General features: G+C 42.6%; 1 protein-coding gene across 1 annotated transcript; it reads left to right on the top strand.

Moving 5' to 3' along the window:
• The first annotated feature begins 218 nt into the window (after nt 1-218).
• Nucleotides 219-15,838, top strand: LOC142575981 (uncharacterized). Its single transcript, XM_075685850.1, has 3 exons — nt 219-376; nt 7,517-7,592; nt 15,631-15,838. Exons 1-3 carry the CDS (start codon nt 234-236, stop codon nt 15,736-15,738), a joined length of 327 nt encoding a protein of 108 aa, XP_075541965.1. The 5' UTR covers nt 219-233; the 3' UTR covers nt 15,739-15,838.
• The last annotated feature ends 8,351 nt before the right edge of the window (nt 15,839-24,189 follow it).

The following is a 24,189-nucleotide window of genomic DNA, read 5'->3' as shown; positions in this document are numbered from 1 at the left end:
AGAAAGGGTAGCCGGAGAGCAAAAAGGACAGGAAGTAAAGGTAATAAAAGACGCCCCACAGGTGGCCCGAAGCACTGGTACAAAGTTCAAATTGGTTTAACGCTACTTAGTTCGAATAAGGTTTTTCAACCCACTGCGCAAATTTCATTGACGCAGATGCGGCTACGGCTGAAGCAGTTTCACTGCAGTAGCAGCAGACGTCAGTTACAGTGGTCACGTGGTTCGCCCTCCAGATGCCTCCATTCACGGGCTATAAAAGAGAGCAACTCCCTAGCTCCCATCACGCTTCCCAAGGAGACCGTTGGCTTCTGAGAAGAATGGCTTCATGCAAGGTTCTACATTTGTCCGTCTTTGCCCTTGTTGTACTGCAGGCCATGTAAGTACCATCGCCTCGAATTCCCATAACTGTATAGTGACAAGATGGGATGGACTTTCTGAGCTGCCTCAGCAGCGCTATCAGCCTGAACATTATCCGTAGTGTAAACTTGCGCAGGCAGCCTCTCAAGCGCAATTTTGCGGTGCATATACATGAATTGGTGTGTACACAGTCAATATTTCATTTCATTTCATTTTATTACCTTAAAAGTCCCATAGGGGCATTACATAAAGTGTGGGCGTACATATATTTATTATACGCCAGTTTAAGGATAATAGAGCAGTAGTTTTAAATACAAGACACGTAAAAATTAGGTAAATAATTCGATCTAGTACACACATAGACAGCATATCCCGAACATTTCTTTTTAATTCTGAAAAATGGTCTGTTAGCTTTTCCATAAATGTAGGTGCACATGGTCGTAGGTGTGCTGCAAATGGTCTGTAGGTGCAAATGATCTGTTCGTTTTTGCATGAATGTTGGTGCACAGGTTATGGCGGCAATTTGGTGGGGCAGGTTGTTCCAATATGTTACTGCGCGAAGAAAGAATCTGCCTGAAAAAGTGATAGCATGATTGCGAGGGCGGCCAACTTGGTACGCGCGCCGAGTGCGATGTGATATACGGGCAGCGGGAATAATGTATGGTAGTTGATTAGGTGAAGTATGATAAAAGTTATCAAAAAGAAAGAGAGTTGAGATGCGACGACGATTAGCGAGTGTGACCACACCGAATCCGTCTTTTCAATGACTACGAGCTGACACCATAAAAATCCGTTGAATGGATGAACCTTATGGCACGGTTTTGCACCGATCGAAGTTCGTTTAATAGATATGCTTGATGAGCGCTCCATACGACACATGCATATTCGAGTTTAGGCATAATTATGCTTTTGTAGGCTAGCAATTTCACATGCTTGGGCGCTTGCTTTAGGTTTCGTTTTAAGAACCAAGATATTTATTAGAAGATGAGGTGACGTTAGATAATATGTGTGCTCCAAGTCAAGTCATTAGTAAGAGTAACACTAAGGTATTTGTAGGACTGCACCATTTCTACGTCTAGGTTATTTATTGTGTATGGGTGAGCTAGTGGGTCAAGTCGGCGGGAGAATACGACTACTTTATACTCATTTGGGTTGAGTGTCATTGATTAGCAATCGCACCATTGTTCCAAGCGGTTACTCTCCTCCTGAAGGGAGATTTGGTCTTACATGTTAGTAATTGTTTGGTAAATGACGCAGTCATCTTCAAACATGCGAATATTACAGGATACATGCAGAGGTAAGTTGTGAATATATATTAAGAAGAGAAGAGGCACGAGGAGAGATCCTTGTGGAACCCCAGAAGTTACCGGTAGGGAAACAGATGGGCGTTTGTTAATAAGGACAAACTGTGAGCGGTTACTAAAGAAAGCTTCAATCCATCGCAATATATCGGGGTGCACGTTCGCCAGAGATAGTTTTAGTAATATTCGTTAATGTGGTACGTTATGGAATGCTTTTGCGAATTCTAGGAACACCACGTCTGTCTACTGGTTAGTATCTACATTAGTGCGAAGATCATGAAGGAAAACGGCCAATTGCTTTTCGCGCGATAATCCCTTGCGAAATCCTTGCTGTGAAAAATGAAAAGAGTTTCCTGGGTCTAAAAATTTCATTATTTCTGTATAAATGACATGTCCCATAATTTTGCAAAGTATGCTCGTTAGTGAGACGGGGCAATAATTACGTGGAGAATTCTCGACACCCGAGTTGTAGATGGAAACAACCCTCCCCACTTTCAAGTCACGTTGTGTGATGCCAGTTGAGAGTTACTGCGAGAGCAGCAAGCACAAATAAGCAGCACTGATGTCTTTAGTATTGTTTAACACTACTGAGTCTATGTTATCTACTGCGGCTGAGGATCTGAGTTTAGGATTGTCAATTAGAGACAAAATACCATCGGCAAAGAAGGTTACTGACGGCGTGAAACTAGTTGAGTTGTTAACTGTAGAGGGAAATGAGAAGCTAGGTTCGTAGGAGAAGACTGACACAAAAGGTGTATTAAAAAGATTGCACAGATTTTGCACAAACTGGCCCTAACCTTCCGGTGACGTTCCAAAAAAAACGTGCTGCACCAGAGTGCTGCCCCAGAGCATCATCAATTTGCTGGCTGGGCGACAATGTAGGAAAAAGCTCCACAGGGCGCAGCGACCTCAGTCAGCTCAGCGCCCGTAGTACACGTCCTATGGCTGCAGTCTGGATGAAATTGTACGCTAAATATATTGTACCCCGGTGTTAGTTGAAAAGGAATCAGCAGGTGCGTTATCAATACAGTACGAACCATCCAGTCTGCCAAAAGGCATTTCTTTCAGATGAGGTCTTACATTTCTGAAACGTTGTTTTAATCGAATCAAGTGCAGTATTTTCATTTCTCCTTCACATATAAGGATCTCGAGAAACAGGTGATTCAAACAAACTCACGAAACCGCATTTTCTCCTTTTTTTCTTCTTTAGCAGCATTGCCAGATGCGTATTGGATCAAAACTTCATTTCGCAAAATGTGAAAAAGAAAAAAATAATATAGATATAAATAAAAGTATTGAAACACATAAATCACACACGCAGCAAAGAAAAGAAAAAAAAGCGAGGCGGAGTAAAAACCTAAATGCCACTAAGTACGTAAGCCAGCGTAGACACGAAACGTGTATATTACTTCTGAACTTTTTTATATGCAGCTGTCGTGAAACTCACGCCACGCGCTGATAAGCGCTTTACAGTCAGTTGTTGAGAGATATATAGAACTGATGAAGGTGGGCGTATCGTAAGCTTTGTGTATTTGTATTTAAAGAAGTAATGAATATATCCCAAATATTACCGCACCTTCTTAAATAAAACGCAGCTCTTCTCTCATTGAGGCTCATTGCGTGTGTTACATACAGCCTTGTGGCCTCCTAGCTAAAGTGTTACACTTCTGCGATCACTTTATAAGCTACAGACGTTAACTACATTATTTTGGTATATATTAGAGGTTAGCGCACTCTAAAGCTGCCTTATATATCCTATTATAACGCGAATAAAGCACTTGCGTGCGAAAAATATATAATAAATAATTGTGTGTAATGCCACGTTCAACACTATTCTTTCATTTTGTTTTTAAAGCATCCATGAAGAGCAGCGCCCTTAAACTACTCTAAATACTAGTACACGACGTGGAGTATCCAAGGGTATATATAAAAGCAGGTTGGCTTTTTTCTGCAAAGGGATTTAAGCGCTTGACAGCACCGTTTTTTGCGCCTACTTTCTGGACAAATGTATGGAAAGACAAAGAACGCAGGCAGATAGGGCTTCTGATGGACTTGAAAAATATGCGGCCGAACTCTTGTCAGGATAATTGTCGACGATAACGTGTTAGTATTGAACAATATGGCAATACAACGTCTTGCTATTGTTGAAACGGCTTAAGTATGAAGCGCGTACTACAGCGGTGCCATCTCGGCGAAATCCAGCCCCGCCGCCTGCGCGAAGCCTACGTCTGGCCTCCCAAATGCATGGCAAGTTGGTGCGAGAGAACGGTGAGAAACGCGTATCACGGCAACCAAACTCCTCTCCCGCACTTTTTTTTTCTAGGCACGCAGCGCCATCTAATGGCTCTGTGGAGAATCTAGTGGCACTGTGGCCTGCGACTCAAGCGTTCAATGCCGGTGTCTGCGAACGCTTAGAATGGTTTGCCTCGCTTGCCGCAGGCTGAGTGGCACTTAATCAGTGAACAAAGTTCGCGAAAGGTGCATTGAAGACCAGCGCATATCCCGTTCATTCTTAGCGCAGCTCGCTAAAGCCTTGGCGTGAAACGTGTTCATCGAAAAGCACTCCATACCCACTGCATTCGCGGCGCACCCAGGTAATACGTCGGCTCGCTGTCCTGGTGAAACCCTTCTACAACAGGATAATTGTGCTCAGCATGAACGAAATTTAAAGGATCATGTTGGTCATTGTAGATCGGCGAATTCCCTGTGGCACATGCCTGGTTACCTGAGATACCAAGACGTCCATTGAAAAACGGCATGCCCCTACTGGCACACATACAATCACCCAATTTGGCATCGAAGAGGCTCATGGAGGCCAGTACAAACCGAGTGGCATGTGCACAGTACACCACGTTGGCATCAAAGAGCTGCTTAGACATCCATTGAAAAACGGCATGCCCCTACTGGCACACATACAATCACCCAATTTGGCATCGAAGAGGCTCATGGAGGCCAGTACAAACCGAGTGGCATGTGCACAGTACACCACGTTGGCATCAAAGAGCTGCTTAGAATAGCGTTACCCACCCACTCCCGCATGTACAGAGACGAATGTCCGCATGAAGGAAGTCCGTTGAAGCGCAGCACGTATATACGAGTTCACATTGCCTCATATTCAGTGATCCAAGCCTGTCTGATGGCAGGTGCCGAACCGTGTTCCCTAAGCACAGTTGCCCGTGGCATTAGCCATTCCACCATGGGCTACCCCATGACCCGAGTAGGCAGTATAACGGTTAGATGCACACATAGGTGCAAATAGATAGAAACATACAAACATAGCCTCAGGAAAGTGTGTGAAGTACCCTAAGAAAGCTAGCCCAATAACAACATTTTAATGCGATTGGGTAAACATCAACCAGTTCCGATATATCAGTTTGTCCTCTACAAATCCCTTTTGCCAAATTAGGTCACTGAATAGTTTATGTTGCAATGGGTAAATCATCGGCATCATGTGCTGATGGGACCGCATTCAAAACCCACCACCGGACCCCACATAATCGCTGGTATGCGGCACTGGGTATTTGCTGCTCTTCAATGACAAAAAAAATCATATAAAATGTATTCATTGTTGTACGAAACTGAACCAGAGTCATGTGTACTCAGTTAATCTTGCGTTATTACATTCAGATTTACATTCAGATGACATTCAGAGGGAGCGGTAAGCATCGGCGAATCTGTACACATTTGTCCATGTCCGCGATCGCTCAGGTGCCACTGCAGAGCGCCGTTTCGCGTATTTACGTGCAGAAATAAATTCTCGACTTCTTTGACGCAGCTGGTGGGCATGGCTAGGGTAATAATCTGCTCCTATACCCGGTCCTAAGATTATGACAACCCATTTTCGAAAAGAAGGCGTTCCGGCGTCATGCATTTCCAACTTGGAAGATTCATTCCAAGGCACACCAGCCTCACCAGCGCCTGCATTTTGCCATAGACTGAAAAAAAATGCATTGTGCGGCAACAACCGTTGATTATTAAAAGAAAAAAGCGAATTTTCTTGTCCGTGTTGTCGATTCGCTCCCACCGAAGGCTACCATCCTCCGCAAGTGTAGCGATTTACTCTCTCTTTCTATTTGTCCTTAGGCTGCTGGTTGGCATTTTCAAGAAAGCGTGCAGAATGGCGTAGCAGAAGAGCGAGCATAGATTCCGATTCCGCTGCTGGTGAAAACGTATCAGATAGCATATGCGTATATAGCTTAATAAAGGAATCCTTTCTTGCATGGACTGAAATCCACCTTTTTTTTTGCCGGGGCAGAGTGCCAACATACACTACACGGCGCTAGGTCTTGTTTTATTGCAGTCAAGTTCGGAATTTCTTTGGGATTGGTTCTGGGTTCTCTTATGTTCGAGCTCTTAATAAATGTTTTAGTGATACATATACTTTAAAATGCGGCTTTCCACAGAGGACTGCGTTGTTTATCAATAAATTTCATCCGAACGATATCAGTGCTCATTAATGATCCACTGACAGAAATAGAGGAGTGATGCTCCGCGTGAAAGATATCTCTGAATATCTGAGACACCAAGGCAATGAGAGCAACACAAGAAAACAATAAAGTTCACATGCACTTCTGCTAGCCAACCTTTGAGTTTTGCACAAAAATAAGTACATGGGAGTCACATTGATGTGAGATTATGGCGTAATGAACCCGACACATATGTGAAAGAAAAGATGTTCAAGCTCTGACGTAACCTAAGACGAACTCTAGGTCATTGGACTAGGAGATAAACATTGGGCGTATAAGTCATTTATTCGACCAGTATTACAATACAGATCATCTGTATGTAGCTCTTGGAGAGCTACTAACAAAGCAAAATTAGATAGGCGGCAAAGGAAGTCAGTTCTGCTTATTTTCAGCGGTTAGAACTGGCAGATAGGGGTATCACAGTTTTCGCAAACTGCTAAAACGCGGTAGCATGACAAGTGGCTCAAACTATCCTACCTGTTGTATTATGACATGTTACGCATTGTACAAATCATGCTCATGGAACTAGTAAGTATTCGTGCTGCACGTTCTTACCTTCCCGATAAAATCAGCAAGTACGCTTGTTAAACAAACACCATCAGAAATACATTCTTTCTACCGCACTAACTTTAAATAGTAAGTTCTATCTATCTAAGGTAAACGTTCGATTTATCGTTAGAAGCAAATAGAAAAAGGCGACTGCGATTTCTCATTGTGGTGTCATTTCATACAATCACTATTTACATATTAATATTAGGCACGACAGAATTCTGCCGAATGTTCTTGCGTTACTTTATTTGATCATTACTGTATTTTCCATTAATATTATTGTTCATTTCGGTGCTTTAATTTAGTTATTTAATTTTCCTTCCATTGGGTAGCGTGCATTCAAATCCCGTAACTTGATTTCATGCTTGGTATGTATTGTGTAACTTTTCCTTTTTAAATTATATTCACTATGTGTGTTCCTCAGAGTGTTCTTTTGACCGTCATGTATTTGATTTGTTATGTTTGGGTTGCGCACACATAGTCTTTGTTGTGTTACGGGGGCGAAATGCCAAAAAACCCGTGTTCTTAGATTTATGTGCACGTTACAGGACCCTAGGCGGTAGACATTTCCGGAGTCCCTCACTACGGCGTACCTCATAAGTGGTTTTGACACGTAAAACCCCATAATTATTCTTTGTTTTGTAAATGTGTTTTGTGTTGCAAAGTGTGTGTTACATTGCTGCAGCATTTGGTATGGTGCACCTATTCCTGCCTCGGGGGCTGAAGACAGCCCGGCAGGAATTGATACACAAAGAAATAATGAAACAAATATGTTTCAACTGTTTCATCTTGTGTGAGTGCGTCCCACTTGCATGTCTTATTAATGGCAATAATTTTTCTTAGCATTCTGTGCTTCGGACAACCGGGAAATGCTCCACAATTCCGGGATGATTCCGATCTGAAAGAATGTCCAGTGAAGGTAAGCTCTTGGGAGGGAATCGCTTCGTTTCGGTTACGTAGAGAAGAGTGGTGCGAAGCATGCTGTGCTTTTTTCTCACGCTCCGTTTCTGAAGCACTAGTAGCGTTTATTTAAACTTTAGCCTTTAGATATCAGAGTGAAATCGCTAATGATAATGAAAATTGGGTGAAGTGCGCTCGGAACAACATCATTCCTCCCGACATGATAGGTTAATAGGCGACTATTTGTTCAATTTTCCAGCATTCTCAATTGGCTGTAACAAATGGCAGCAGAAATGCAGCTGTAACATAAATGTTCATCTATACACATCGTCATTAGCGGTCACCGTCGGTAATATCCAGGGGATGTAGCGACGGTGTTCCTTGCCAAGCATAGATCAATAATTGCGAATGGGGTGAATGTATCTGATGTGAACGCTTCTCTTAAAATCTCCGGTACATAAATGTTAAAGTAAAAAGTCGCTTGTCTCTGGTTCCAGAATATCCAGAAAGGTTTTCGCAGCAGCCTTTCATACGTAGTGCACTTTGTCAACGTGTTCCCAGTAGGCCAAGTTCCACTAAGTTAAACCAACTGGGTGAAGAAAAAAAATAGGTCAAATAAGAACTCTATGAGAACAAAAGATAATCTATATTTGCTGATGGTTATTGCGAAGTTTTAATAAAAGCTTGTGGCACCTTAACGCAATAAAATATACGTTTCGGCGAGTTGGTAAGCCATATTAAACAGAACAGCGCATATTTTGACAGGGAGTAGGAGGGAGACACGACACAGACAAGCGCTGTCTTGCAACTGAAGTTTAGTCCTTGTAACGAGGCATATATAGCAGCTTCAAACAATATAACCAAAAAAAACATTCATTGATTCACAGTCAATCATACATACCGCACGGAACCATGGAGATAAATTTAATCACCCTATGGCCCCCCAGCTAAATATGACGGTTCTTTGGACGAAATTGATAAAGAGGGGCTACTGACGCATGTGTGTTTCGACCAGGTGATATGCGCTGCTTCGATGATTTCACACGTTGGTGGGTTACTACATTTACTTACGACCTGTGTATAAGCGAACTCATGGTGACAGCCCCTGCGGTCGCAGTCTCTACAGTTGATGCCAAGATGCCCTCTTACAGTATTACGCACATCGTTGTTGTGCTCCTTCAGGCGTTTATAAAGCCTGCCACATGACAAGAGAATGTCATAGAGAACACCCTCTTCACAAGAGATGAATTTATTTTCATGTTTGATGTTGCATTCCCTTGGAACGAAATCGCTATGAACCATTTTGCACATCTTCCCAAGCTTATCCGGAGCCGAGAAAACGACTTTGACACATACTCTGTGAGTTATCTTTTTTTTTTATTCTCTGGCAGACACAATGAATATAGGGCACTACAGTGTTCTTTTTTTCTTTTTTCTTTCGTGTCAATGGATCTCCCCGTTGTCCTTTTCTGCTTTTGCTCAAACTACTGAGGATAGTTTCTGAAACTGACACAAGCAGCTGCTTGGGATAACCAGCCTTTACCAGACGATCAGTTTGATGATTGAAGCCATCTTGCATGGAGTGCATGCAAGATTTGTTACGCGCATTGCGATAGCATGATTTGGCCACGCATCGCTTAACCAGCTTAGAATGAGATGACGTAAACTGTTGCAATGGCTTATCTTCGAGGCGTGTGGTGTTGCATTATTCTGAGTTTTATATGCAAAAATCTGACGACTTAGTTTTCTGGCCCTTCAGTGGTTACTATGAAGGCACTGAAGGCACTTACTATGTTACTATGAAGGCACTTACGGATGAAGGCACTGAACAAAGGTGTCTTTGATCTGCGTAAAGAGTGCGTCACATTTTTCCGCACTTGTGTCTATGAGAACAACAAAGCCGTCTGCATAGCGAAAACACGGTAAAACCTTTGACCCTTTCAATTTATCTTGGAGCTTTCTACCATTTTGTGCTAATAACAAGTCACTAAGCAAGGGAGCTATGCATCAGCTAATGCAAACTCCTCGTTTTTGCAAGTATAGCTCGCTGTCCCAGGATATGAATGTAGAAGTTAAGTACACTTGAAGTAGTTCTAAAAAGCCGCCGACGAATACGCCGGCCTTGTTTTAGAATTCAATGGATGCTTGTCGGTCAGTACGATCCTCGATGGTCGAGAAAAGCTCGTTATGCGGAAAGGAATAATATAAGTCCTTAACGTCAAAAGAGTTGTTATAGACGCAGTCTTCTGCTTCTACTGCAAAGCACCAAAACCCCACCGCATAGAAACAACAAATGGAAAGAGTTCGCTGATTTAGCGAACACAGCTGCCGAATTCTTGTGGCAACCAACCCTCCTCCAGCTGCGCGCATCACTGCCCAGCAAGAAGCACAAGACGCAGAACGTCATTCACAACGCAGGGAACGTCTCGCTGCCCACAAAAGTGCACCGTGTTCTCTCTCAGGGGCCAAAGTACGCCACAAAACCCAAAAGGTCGCCTTCCGAACTTCTGAGCTTGGTAAGGCAGCTGGGCAGTAGGCTCCGGCGGCAGAATCTGACAGGTGCGTGTCTGAAGGAGTGGACGCGTTGTTGTGTTGCAAGGCTCCAGTGAATTCCATTTCTGTTGGCGAACCGTTTCGTACTTGAAGGAACACTCGTTGCGTTTGCTTCCAGCGGACAAGGAGGGGGATTCTTAGTGCTACTTTCTGAATTCTACGTCAGGAAGGGTAGGGAAGCTATTTTGTCTTCGTTTTCTGTCGCCAAGAACATTTCCTTGAAAAAAATTAAGTATAAGGCCTGCAATGTGTGTTAAAAACGTAACCTCGAATTGTTAACGAAAGCAGCAGATAATAATAAAGGGCTCACTTTACGAGTGTCATTTAGCGCTAAGACCCACAAGCCAGGGTGTCCGTTTCGTGTATTTATATTTGAGAGAGGCACTTGGAAAGAAACTGTACCCGTTTTTCTAAGGAAGATTTTAAATTCGCTCACGTTAGACGATCCCTACTAGGTGAAAAATTCGCAGGATGTAATCCAGTTTTTAGAAACTAACAAGAACAAAGTACTGATGGCCTGCTCTTTTGACGTTAAGTATTTATCTTATTACCGCATAACGATCTTTTCTCGACCATTGAGGATTCTATTGACCGACAAGGATCAATTGAATTCCAAAACAAGGCCCGCGTATCCGCCGGCGGATTTTCGGAACTACTTCAAGTGTACTTAGTACTTACGTTCATTTCCTGGGACTGCGAATTTTACTTGCAGAAACGGGGAGTTTGCAATGGTTCATGCATAGCTCCCATGCTTAGTGATCTGCCATTAGAACAAAAGGGTATAAGACTCCAAGCTAAATTGAAAGGGTCAAACGTTTTACAGTATTTTCGCTATGTAGACGACTTTATTGTTCTTATATACACAAGTGCGGAAAAATTCCACACAGTCTTTACGCAGATCAAAGATGCCTACGTACAGTGCCTTCATCTGCTCATACTAACTACTGAAGTGCCGGAAACCGAAGTCATCAGATTTTTGGATATCAAACTCAGATTAATGCAACATAACACGTGTGGGTCTTACGAACCACGAAGCAATGAGCCATTGCTAGCTTTTACGTCATCTCATTCTAAGCTGGTTAAACGAGCCGTGGCCAAATCATGCTCTCACAATGTGCTTAAGAAATCTTGCATGCACTCCATGCAAGATAGCTTCAATCATCCTGCTGATCGTCTGGTAAAGGCTGGTTATCCCAAGCAGCTGCTTGTGTCAGTTTCAGAAACTATCCTCAGTAGTTTGAGCAAAAACAGAAATGACAACGGCGAGATTCGATGACACGAAAGGAAAAAGAGAAAACCACTGTAGTGCTATATATTCATCATGTCTCCCATGGAACAAAAAAGATAGCTAACCGAGTATGCGTCAAAGTCATTTTCTCGGCTCCGGATAAGCTTGGGAAGATGTGCAACATGGTAAATACCGATTTCGATCCAAGTGAATGCAACATCAAACATGAAAATAAATTCGTCTATTGTAAAGAGGGTCTTGTTTACGCCCTTCCTTTTCATATGGCATCTTTTATGTCGGTCAGACGGGGAGATGCCTTAATGAACGACGGAAGGAGCACAACAAAGTGCATAGTACTGTAAAAGGGCATCTTGGCATCCACTGTTAAGACTGAGACAGCAGGGCCTGCCAACCTGGCCTCGCTTGAACACAGTTTTTAAGTAAACATTGTAACCAACAAACACGTGAAATCATCGAAGCAGCGAATATCGCCTGGTCAAAAAACGCATACGTCAGTAGCCGCTCCTTATCCATTTCATCCAATGAAGAATTTTTAGCGAAGGAGATACGGTGATAACAGTTATCTCCGTTGTTTAGTGCGGCATGTATGATTGACTGTGCATCTATGAATGTTTTTTTTTTAATTTGGTTCTCCTGTCGTTTGGAGCTGCTATATATTGCTCGTTCCAAGCAATAAACTTCATTTGCAAGTCAGCGCTTGTCCGTGTCGTCTCTCCCTCCTAGTCCCTGTGAAAATACGCGCTCCTCTGTTTAAAAGCTTATCCCACTTTTCTGCATTTTATTGTCGACCTAGAGAGGCTTGTACCACTTGTGTCTTTAAGATGAAGTTTTAGCTTGCCGAAATTGTTTTTCTCGGCAATAACTTTGCCGGATTTGATTATCTTTGTTGCATTTAAGACAAAATTAGAAGTGCACTGGTGGCTGTTAGAAAAATTATGACATAGGCTCATAATATTTTTTAACAATGGTTGAAGCTAGAAAACATTAAAGAACCCTGGCGCTCATGACTCTAAATCAGCCATAAGAATGGTATTACTCTTCTGCAAATTACACGTAATAACACATATAAAGCAATACAAACCGGTGTATTATACACATATGGATTGAAGGAATAATATTGCATTAGGATATTTGGAAAAGCCCCGTGAACAATGTAATAATTTTACGCAAGATATGCATTATGACATCAAATTTGTCCTCGTTAGACGCTCTCATCTACGTAGCTGACAAAATAGCTATAACTGTTTCGATATCGATGGATTTGTAAGTGTTCTGTGTCTCTCTATTGATTGAACGTCAATTTTTGGCAATATTTATAATCACTTGCATGTCCAAGTCAAAATTCAGCTTGTCATAGTCCACTACAAAGTAACTTTCGCTCTTAAATTCAGAAACTTTCATCCAAATTATTCATGTGGTTGTTTCATCGAAACGTTTCTGCATTTTACATGTATGTTAATAGGTGGCACAATAGTTTCCACGAGCTAAATCTCCATCTTGATGTAAAAATGTAATTGAAAGAAAAAGAAAAAGAAAGCTCCTTGGAAAAGATACGGCACATTATATGGAAAAAAAAGTCGGATTCGCGAAGGTTATGTCAGCTCTGCACTAAAACCATGTTTCTTTTTTTTTCATTTCACGTGGTAAATTGCAGCACCAAACATTAAGGTTTTCCATGTTGTATCTTTCGCGATAGCTGAATGAATCAAAGCCGCTTAGGCACAGTAAAAACAACGGGACGGGAGGGGACTGGAGGGTTGGGGAGGAATAGCCGTATGCTGGTAATGTGCTGGTAAGGGCCTGTGAATTTTGTTAGCCGCAGATTAGCTGGAGCGAAGAAAACTAGCTGAAGGCGTGCCTTTCATTCTCATCAGTATTCTATGTAGCCAATGAGCTCTTCAGCAGCCTTCGCCAAATGGACATGTTGACAAAGTGAACATTTCCATAATACACGTCTCCCCCCCAGCCGATTCAGGTGAAGCAGAAATTATTCTGGCATGCAAACTAGTCGCCTGCATATACGAGCCCAAAGGCATTTACACCGCGTGTGCTTATTAATTTCATATATGAATGTTACAGGAGAGCCCCCTTTCATAGCTCGAATGATTAGGTAAACGTTAAAACAACATATCTTTCATTTATTACCTCAACTATTTTCTCTGCACAGTCGTAGTCTTCGAGGAGCAAGCCTAAAAACACTTGCCATGTGTTACATATATAATTTAAGAAAAACTTGAGTTCTGGATATTTTACATCAACATTAATTTGACAGGCTAAACAAACGATAACGAAATGGCAAATATACTTCCCAAATTTGACAAACGTAGCATTCTGCTTCATTCTCTCACCTATCCTTGCATAAGAGTACAACGGAAAAATCACGTATTTCTGCATGTGGCATGTACATGTACTAAACATCTTTACGGGCGTCACTCAAACAAAGGTTACGATTACAATATGTTTGAGAAGAATTCGTCCTGGACAAGCCTGTACATATCAAAATAAAATTCTGGTACTCCATACCAATCATCACGCCACAGTCTGCTCAGGTAGGCTCAGTTGTAACTATGTTGCAAATGTTGTAACTGCTTGTAACCGATGTAACTTCTAGCCATGCTACCTTTTAACAATGCTTTGCAAAGTTATTTAAATACAAGGTTTCTGCGGCTTTTGAGCCGTAGTCACCCTTTGACCCATCTGTGCGAACCGTCTCTGACAGTGCGTACCGGACGCAGAATGTGTGCGGAGAACAACGCATACAAGCATCATAACCGCATCATTAATTCAATCCTTCACGTGACTTGTTACAGCGACGCGCGCAGCAGGCTGCAGACTTCTTCCGCTTACCGTAATAGCGTGGCCGCGGGAAAATAATGGGACGTTGAGACCACCGACTTCGATCTGTGTTTGCCCTTCATACCTCCTACACCCCGTTGCAGTCAGAAATAAATAACAAAATCAGCTTTCCGGCGTTACCTCAAGTCACGATCATAGCATATTTCTTTCTTTTTTTTTCATAGACTAAGGCCTAAAAAAAGGTCACCGAGCGACGAAAGAGCTTTCATTTCTCCGCACTAGAAGAGCAGCCCAGCCACATTTAGCGGTATCAGTGCGTTGGAGGGGTGGAGTGGTCTGATATGGCGATACTTCACGGCACGAATCATTTACTTCCCTACCCTGGTGCGGTACATGATAACGGAAACATAAACAGTTGATCTCATGGCATAGTTATCTCAGTTCCACTGAGAGGTGGCACATGCATGTTCATGGCCTCTTGCATCACGTATCATGGTAACGTATCACGCATCGCCCGAAACAAGAACGCCCTAATAATTCAAATTAATAGGATGTCCTGCGACCCAAGCTTTATGAATATCATCAGCCTTCGTGCATGTCATCTTTCTAATTTGGTTAGTTGCAGATAAATATTCCATTCCATTCCATATTCCAATTTTTAAGCCAACGTATTTGTTCCATGCTCATTGCTTCTACTGCTGCTAGAATGTCAAATGTCAATAGAGGCGTAGAATATATCTTGTTCGCTTGAAACTCATGACAACCGCCAAGTAGGTTCACGTAGTCAAGCGGTATATTGAGCGTGCAAAATAATGAACGCTTCACAATGGTAAAAGTAAGGCGATAATGAACGAGAAAATATCCAAGTCTGAAAGCCGAGTGGTGATACCATTCCAAAAGTGCGTATTTAAATCACACTCACAATCTTTGCAAGTGTTTTTAGCAGAAATAATAACAAATAAAATCGCATTTACTTTTGCAATTGAATGAAACTGTGTTTTACTAAATTCGAAGGCCTTTTTTATTGCTGACAGTTGTATCCTTTGTACTCACTATACTCTCTCGGCCTTGTCTTATGACTGTGACACTGGCTCTGTGCCGTGCTCTATCTAACCAACCACGACTATCCCGGTAGAGATTCAGTACCACTATCTCGCTAAAGCAGCGTAGGCTTGCTGTGCTATGGAGTGTTGTGCATGAAGTGAAGCTTCCTGCATTCTCAAGCAATTATAATTACCGAGAGAACATGCTGTCTTGATTCGCAAGTTTCGCAGTAGCAAAATCATCCCTTGATTGTAAACGAGTGCCAACAGAGTTTAAAAATCCTAATCTACGACTATGGCAGGACCGTGTGTTTGCCATTACTATACTGGTGAACGAGGAATAAATATTTACACGAAAACTTGGTTACTCTGATTCCTTTTTCTTAAATAATTTACTGTCGATCTTCTTTTTTCAGTGTGACAAACACAACAATTACACGTGTGATCAAAAAGATTGCATATGTGTCTACACTGCCGGCAGTACCGGTGGCGTCTGCTACGACTTCAGTGATTACGAAGAATGATCTATGGAGTCCAATCGTACCAAAGCAAAACGGAAGACCCGTCATTTGCTATAACACGGTTAATCGGTTTAAATAAAGCTCCGATTGTGGTACAACAAAAGGTCTCATCTCAGCATGCCGACTGCGCATGCGCACTCGTGCAGCACCGCAATCTTTCCTGCGATTCTCCTTATTTGTGTATGCCCTGTTCCATCCAAAAATTATCCCTTTTTCCTCTCTGCAGAACATTGTTGTCTGGCAGTTGTTGGTACCTTTTTTTTTAAATCTATGTTCTGAGATTATCAATGCTTATCTAGGCCATGAGGCTAGAACAGTTGAAAAAGTGTGACACTTCATTGCACATTGCGCATCTTACATTTGTTCACACACCCCATTCAGGCACAAAGAGGCCGCGACGCTATGTCCGCCGCCCACCTGATGGGCTTTTGCCGTGTTCACGTCCAAATTTCGCTTCGTTCTCTGCGACCCTCATACACCGAGGGCTCTTAATCGCTCACTCACCTATTCGTCCGGCATCAGCATTGTTAAACGCAAAAGTACGAAAGTCACTTTCGAGAAACTTATAAAGAAAAAGGGGTCGCAGTGCCCCATGAAAATTTCAACCCCCGCCCGATGAAATTATAGTCGAAGACCGTGTCGCTCGATCAGCCCAAGTTTTCAGTTATGGCAGCAAAATAAAAAAATTGCGAACATGATACTGCAGGGAATAAATATGGTTTTGTACTCGCTCAAAAAACGAGTAAAGAGAGGCAGTAATATAAACAGCGTATCAAGTCCGGCGCTAACATACACACTTCGCACACATAGTCCAATTATACATAATAATAATAATAATAATAATTATTATTATTATTATTATTATTATTATTATTATTATTATTATTATTATTATTATTATTATTATTATTATTATTATTATTATTATTATTATTATTATTATTAATGCACCACAAGAAAAAATACATAGTAAGCGGGCCTGTCGAAGCCTAAATGGCTTGTGTGACTAGGCCCGGCAGTGCCGGCAACAGCGATGAGGTCATTGTTTGTACATACATGCGTAACCTTAGTGCCGACAAAACATTGTGCAAACAAAACGAAAATTAAATACATGTTAACACAATGTAGCGTGAACATATTTTCACGCTTATATCGATGAAAAACAAAAAAATTTAATACATGGTAGTCCAACATAGTGAACGTTTTTTTCATGCTTACATAGAAGAAAAAACAAAAATTAAAAACAAGTTATGGCAACGTAATGAACATTTTTCTGAGCTCATAAAGATATACAGGTTAATACGACCAAATTACTTCAAATAAACACATACCCATAAAAAGACTCAAAAGGAAGATGACATCTTCTTTAAAACCTTTTTTGTCTGAATCGAGAAAAATTCGTCTGGTAGATCATTGAAGATTTTGGGCACATAGACGCATCGCCGTGCTTCGGCATACCTGGTTGATGAACGAGGAACATTGAAACGAATGTTGTCCCTCAAAAGTCGAGGAGCTACATATTTTTCTATGAATTGGTCGTTCCAAAAATGACGAAGAACAACAGTTTGCTTAAATAACGATTCAAATGAAGGAAAACCTAACGCGGAAAATGAATTGTCACCCGACATCTGGCCACAGCCATAGGCAACACTTTTCAATATATTTTTTAGTAAACTGTCAATTCTCGTTTGCCATCTCAATGCGCAGAAAGCGAAAACGGCGATTCCGTCTCGCAAGATGCTGTGTGCGAGTGCATGCACTATGGTTTTATTTACCGATAATGGCGTGAAACCTTTTATATTAAAAATCAACCATGCGACACTCCTAAGTTTGCCACACAGATATGCCAGATGATGCTGCCACGACATGCTGCTATCAATAAATAAACCGAGATATTTCACACAGTTTACATACTGAACAGGGGTACATGTACATGAAACGCAGTGCTGGTCATGCAAGAATACTGGAATGTTTATTGCTGTGGTCTTTAATGGATTTCTAAAACATAGCAACTGTGTCTTCCTGAAATTTACATTAATACAATTTTTCGCAAACCAGTGCATTACACTGTGTATTTTAATTTGCAGGGCGTCCACAGCCTTTTCATAATTTATATGCTTTGTTAATATAACCGTATCGTCAGCATACTGATAGATAGTGCCTTTAGAAATTACTAGAGGAAGATGGTTTACGAATATGTTAAATAAAAGAGGTGATAAAATTGAGCCTTGGGGAACACCGGCTGTAAGCCATTGCTTGCTACTGATGGTTTCCTTGTCGCCCATAACTATCTGTGACGGCGGCCGCATTTCGATGGGGGCGAAATGCGAAAACACCCGTGTGCTTAGATTTAGGTGCACGTTAAAGAACCCCAGGTGGTCAAAATTTCCGGAGTCCTCCACTACGGCGTGCCTCATAATCAGAAAGTGGTTTTGGCACGTAAAACCCCAAATATTATTATTATTATTAACTATCTGTGACCTACCACACATGTAGTTTCTCAGTACCTTGTGGAATGGTCCTCTGAATCTCAATAAAGTTAGTTTCTCTAGTAGAATGTTATGATTCACTGTGTCAAAAGCTTTCCCTATGTCTAGAAATAGCGCACAGGTGAATAAGTTGTTTTCAAATGCAGAATATACTTCATCTGAGAATTCTTCCAAGAGGACTATGGTACCTCGATTCACAACAAAACCAAACTGTCTGGGCGATAAAATCGTAAACTTCATTGAGAAAGACGTCATGCATTCGTAAAGGAATTTTTATAGTATTTGGGAAAGTACCGGCACAATTGAGATTGGTCGATAGTTTTCAACGTTATCTTTCCTGCCTCCCTTATACAGTGGCTTAACTACAGCCGTTTTCAGAGTCTCGGGAAAAACTGCAGTTTCTAAAAAGCCATTGATTAAAAAAACCAAGATGTTAGCAAGCACATCGAAGTTTCTTCGCAGAGTGGCTACAGATATGTCATCTATTCCTGGTGGTTTATTTTGCCGAAAACTAAAAAGAATCCTTTTCACGTCAGGTGTGGATAAGCTAGGCAAGAAAGCGGATGCCGACACGGATTCCTTCAACGTGCAATCATTTTCCTGTTGGGATAAAGTGTTTTCAGAAGCACGCGAGAAAAATCGGTTGAATGCGTTAACTACTACTATTTTGTCATCTAGAAATTTGTCAATGGGATTAGAAGGCATGTCACTTCCTCTCCTAAGATTATTTATTACAGTCCACGTTTTCGCGGGACTTTTGTGCGACTGGTTGAATTTATTTAAAAAAATACATTCTCTCTGCTGTTCGCAAGAGCCCGACTACCCTGTTTCTTGTCATTTTATATTCAGCTTTTAATCTCTCATGTTTAGGAGAGCGTTTGCAGCGCTTCCAGAGCCAATCCCTAAAAGATATGGCACGCATAATATCGGCATTAAGCCAGCTAACATTATTTCTGCATTTTTTCATGACAGTATATGTGCTTAGGCGCTCAAAGTGTTTAAGTTGAGTGGAGAATTTTCGTATACCTTATCGGGTGCACTGCCATCAATTAGCAAAGACCAGGCAAAATTTGCGATGTGTTTGTCCAACATTTTTGTATTCGTGATTTCAATTTTCATTTTATTTCTTTTTGTGTTTCCAACCGATTGATGTTTTACAGATAGAGAAGGCTTCGAAAGGCGACATGTCACAAAGTAGCGGTCAGCTAATCTGTGATTTATGACGCAAGCAGCCACAGAATAGTCAGATGCGCGCACCACAATGTGGTGCGTCTATGCAGGACGCTACGACTCGGTTATTTAAGCACTCTTCTCTAGTCAGATGATTTATGATGGATTCCAAACCATAAGAAGACAAAATGGATAAGTAATCGGAAACAGTGGTTCACGTGACGCATAGCATATTCATGTTCAAATCACCAGCTAAGCATAACTGCACAGCTGAACCCCATTTGCCCAGTATTTCATCGAGCTCTACCAAGAATCGCCTCATACTGTTACATGGTGGACGATATATCGAAAGTAGGATTAGATCTATATTTGAAAGATTTATTTTTATGGCCAGGCATTCCGCATGAACGAACGTAATATCTATTTCAGACGTCACATACATGTCACGAACAAAAATCGCTAAACCACCTCCACGTCCTCGTGGCCGGGTCACGAAATGTGAACGATAACCAGACAGCGTAAACATATCAGCTGCGACTTGTGGTATATTTATCTCACTGAGAACAAAAGCGTCAATGTAATTGCTAGCCGCTTCCGCTATCTCTTTAAATTCATTCCAGTACTTTCGTAGGCTTGTTATGTTTACGCTGACGAAAGTAAAATTATGTTGTGAGCTCAAACCAAACGTACTTTTGAAACTTCTAAAATCAGGAACCACACAGAAACTTGACGCCATGCTGCTTAAACAATCCTAGCAATATCAGCTGGCCTGATTACTCGGATGAAAGGTGCACCTTCCTCCTTTACAAAAATGTTACCACCCTTTACCCAGGCAAACTTGTACCCGTTCTCCCTAGACACGGTTCTTGCACGCCAAAACAAACTGCGATTTGCCTTTGTCAAGTTATCGTTGATAAACAATTTGGGGAGAGAACCGTTCTGGTGTAATCGCCGCAGCTTTCCTCTTGAATCAAACCAAGCTTCTCTCGCTACTATAGAAGTGAATTGTATCAGGACTGTCGGGATTGTTTTACGTTTACTAGGCAAGTGGTGCACCGCTTCTATATCAGCGCTTGAAAAGTTCGTTAGCTCTAGCTTAATGGCTACCTCTGATAAAACATGCCTGAGGTTTTCATTTTATTCCAGTGGAAGGCCTTCAATTTCCAAGTTATTCTTTCTATTGTACTGTTCGTTTTCATTCTGTACATCCTGCTGAAGATCAAGCTGTATCGCTTGGGCCTTGACCGCTTCATTCAAGCGCAAAATTTCCTCTTCCTGTGCCTTTCCGCGTTCTGTGTTAGCTTTCATCTCCTTCAGTACTGAGTCATACTGTTTAGACACAAATGAGACCGATTCCTCTAGGTTATTAACAGTCATGGAAAGCTTACTGAACTCAGTTTCCAGCAGAAGCAGGGAATCCACTTTTGCATGCAGAGTTAACAAAGAAGCAATACTGTCTTTTATGGCCCTGAGCTCAGAAGCCAAGGATGGCTCCACAGAACTGCCGTTCCCTGTCTGGCTACACTCCATCTGCGATGCTGAAGCGTCTCGCTGCCTGCCAGCCCGACAGGTTTTGCAGACCCATGTTTTGCAGACCCAAGTACTAGGCGCTATGCTTGAACAAGGTTGACCCAAATGGTAGCCATGTTTACATTCAGCGCACGACATAAAACGACCATCATCGGGTAACGCACTGTGGCAAGCGATGCACTCTTCAAATACCATGATAAAAGAAAACGAGGTACTTTCACGAGCTCAACGAGTCAGTCCGGCGGAGAAAGGTAACAACCGAGAATCAAAGGCAACTGTTCTTACCTAACAAGAAGAACAAGCGATTATGACAGGTTCACACGCTCCGCCGGACTGCAGCCGATCGTGAGGGAACGCTCGGTTTTACAGTTTCCAGTTCTTCGTGTGATGCTTTGATTGGTCGGCGCTGGACCCTCGCTGAACGATGCCAGCTCGGCACGTGCAAGTGTCAGGTGGGTTGATGACGTCAGATGGTGATGAGCTTGCGATCCATGCGGTAGATAGACCAGGCACGTCAACCGTTTTCGAGTGCTACGACGCAGGCAGACCTAACAAGAAGAACAAGCGATTATGACAGGTTCACACGCTCCGCCGGACTGCAGCCGATCGTGGGGGAACGCTCGGTTTTACAGTTTCCAGTTCTTCGTGTGATGCTTTGATTGGTCGGCGCTGGACCCTCGCTGAACGATGCCAGCTCAGCACGTGCAAGTGTCAGGTGGGTTGATGACGTCAGATGGTGCAGAGCTTGCGATCCATGCGGTAGATAGACCAGGCACGTCAACCGTTTTCGAGTGCTACGACGCAGGCAGACCTAACAAGAAGAACAAGCGATTATGACAGGTTCACACGCTCCGCCGGACTGCAGCCGATCGTGGGGGAACGCTCGGTTTTACAGTTTCCAGTTCTTCGTGTGATGCTTTGATTGGTCGGCGCTGGACCCTCGCTGAACGATGCCAGCTCAGCACGTGCAAGTGTCAGGTGGGTTGATGACGTCAGATGGTGATGAGCTTGCGATCCATGCGGTAGATAGACCAGGCACGTCAACCGTTTTCGAGTGCTACGACGCGGGCAGACCTAACAAGAAGAACAAGCGATTATGACAGGTTCACACGCTCCGCCGGACTGCAGCCGATCGTGGGGGAACGCTCGCTTTTACAGTTTCCAGTTCTTCGTGTGATGCTTTGATTGGTCGGCGCTGGACCCTCGCTGAACGATGCCAGCTCAGCACGTGCAAGTGTCAGGTGGGTTGATGACGTCAGATGGTGCAGAGCTTGCGACCCATGCGGTAGATAGACCAGGCACGTCAACCGTTTTCGAGTGCTACGACGCAGGCAGACCTAACAAGAAGAACAAGCGATTATGACAGGTTCACACGCTCCGCCGGACTGCAGCCGATCGTGGGGGAACGCTCGGTTTTACAGTTTCCAGTTCTTCGTGTGATGCTTTGATTGGTCGGCGCTGGACCCTCACTGAACGATGCCAGCTCAGCACGTGCAAGTGTCAGGTAGGTTGATGACGTCAGATGGTGCAGAGCTTGCGATCCATGCGGTAGATAGACCAGGCACGTCAACCGTTTTCGAGTGCTACGACACAGGCAGACCTAACAAGACGAACAAGCGATTATGACAGGTTCACACGCTCCGCCGGACTGCCATAATAATAATAATAACAATAATAATAATCCTATTTTATGTCGGCTACAAGATGAAGGCCGCTCCCTGCCATCTCCAATTACCCCTGTCCAGCGTCAACCGATTCCAACAACCTCCTGCAAATTTCCTCATTTCATTACCTAGCCTTCTGCCGTCCTTGACTGCAATTTCCTGCTCTTCGTACCAATTTTGTAACCCTAATGGTACAATGGTTATCAAAACTGCGCATTACATGATCTGCCTAGTTTCATTTTTTCTCTTAATGTCCATTAACGTATCACCTAGGCCCATTTGCTATCCGATCCAAACCGTTCTCTTGCTGTCTCATAATGTTGTGATTAGCATTCTTCGTCTCATCACTCATTGCACGGTCCTTAACTTGGTCTCAAGCTTCTTTGTCAATCTCCAAGTCTCTGCCCCATATGTCAGCACCGGTAAAATGCACAGAGTGCACACCTTCCTTTTCAATAATAATGATAACCTTCTAGTCAGGAGCTGACAATGGCTCCCGTATGCGATCCAACCCATCTTTATTCTATGAATTTCCTTCTCATGATCAGGGTTTCCTGTGATTGGTTGACGTAGGTAAACGTACTCCTTCACAGACTCTAGAGGCTGGCTGGCGATCCTGAACCCTTGTTCTCTTGCCCGGCAATTCATCATTACCTTGGTCTTCTGCATATCAATCTTCAACCCCACTCTTACATTCTCCCTGTTAAGGTCCTGAATCATTTGTTGTAAGTCGTGTGCAGTCTTGCTGAATAGAACAATGTCATCGGAAAACCGAAGGTTGCTGAGATATTCGCCATCGATCCTTACTCCTAAGCCTTCCCAGTTTAATAGCTTGAATACTTCTTCTAAACACGCATTGAATAGCATTAGACAGATTGTGTCTCCTTGTCTGTCCTTTTCTTTATAGGTATCTTCCTACTAGGTGGCTGCGGAATCTCTGTAGATATGCTCCAAGGTATTTACACAAGTGGTCGGCACTCATTTATTGCGTAATGCCTCATTGACCGCTCATATCTTTACTGAATCAAATGCCTTTTCGCAATCTATGAAAACCTGATAGAGAGGCTTATTGTGATCTGCGGATTTCTCTATTATCTGATTAATGACATGGATGTGATCCATTGTAGAATATCCCTTCCTGAAGCCAGCCTGGTGCCTTTGTTGACTAAAGTCCAATGTACCCCTTATTGCATTGGAGAATATTTTAGTGAATATTTGGGACAAGACTGGGAGTAAGCTAATAGGCCTATCATTTATCAATTTATTAAGGTGTCCCTATTTGTGGATTAGTATAATTTTTGCTTTCTCCCAGTTTTCTGGTGCCCTTGTAGTCCATAGACACTTCGTATAGAGAGCCGCCAGCTTTCCAAGCATCATGTCTCCTCCATCTTTGGTTAAATCGACTGTTTATATATCTTCGCCTGCCACTCTTCCTCGTTTCATGTCTTTTAAGGCCCTTCTCACCCCATTGCTAGCTATAGGAGTTTCTCTATCCTGTGCATTACTGTTTCTAACGGGGGTATCCTGACTCCTGTGCGTAGTGTACAGGTCAATACAAAACTCTTCCGCTGCTTTCACTATACATTCCAGATTACTGATGA

The sequence above is a fragment of the Dermacentor variabilis genome, chromosome 3 (genome assembly GCF_050947875.1).
Source record: "Dermacentor variabilis isolate Ectoservices chromosome 3, ASM5094787v1, whole genome shotgun sequence".
In the NCBI taxonomy this organism is placed as follows: Eukaryota; Metazoa; Arthropoda; class Arachnida; order Ixodida; family Ixodidae; genus Dermacentor; species Dermacentor variabilis.
Note: the sequence above shows the minus strand (reverse complement) of the source record. Positions and strands in the feature narration are given on the sequence as shown.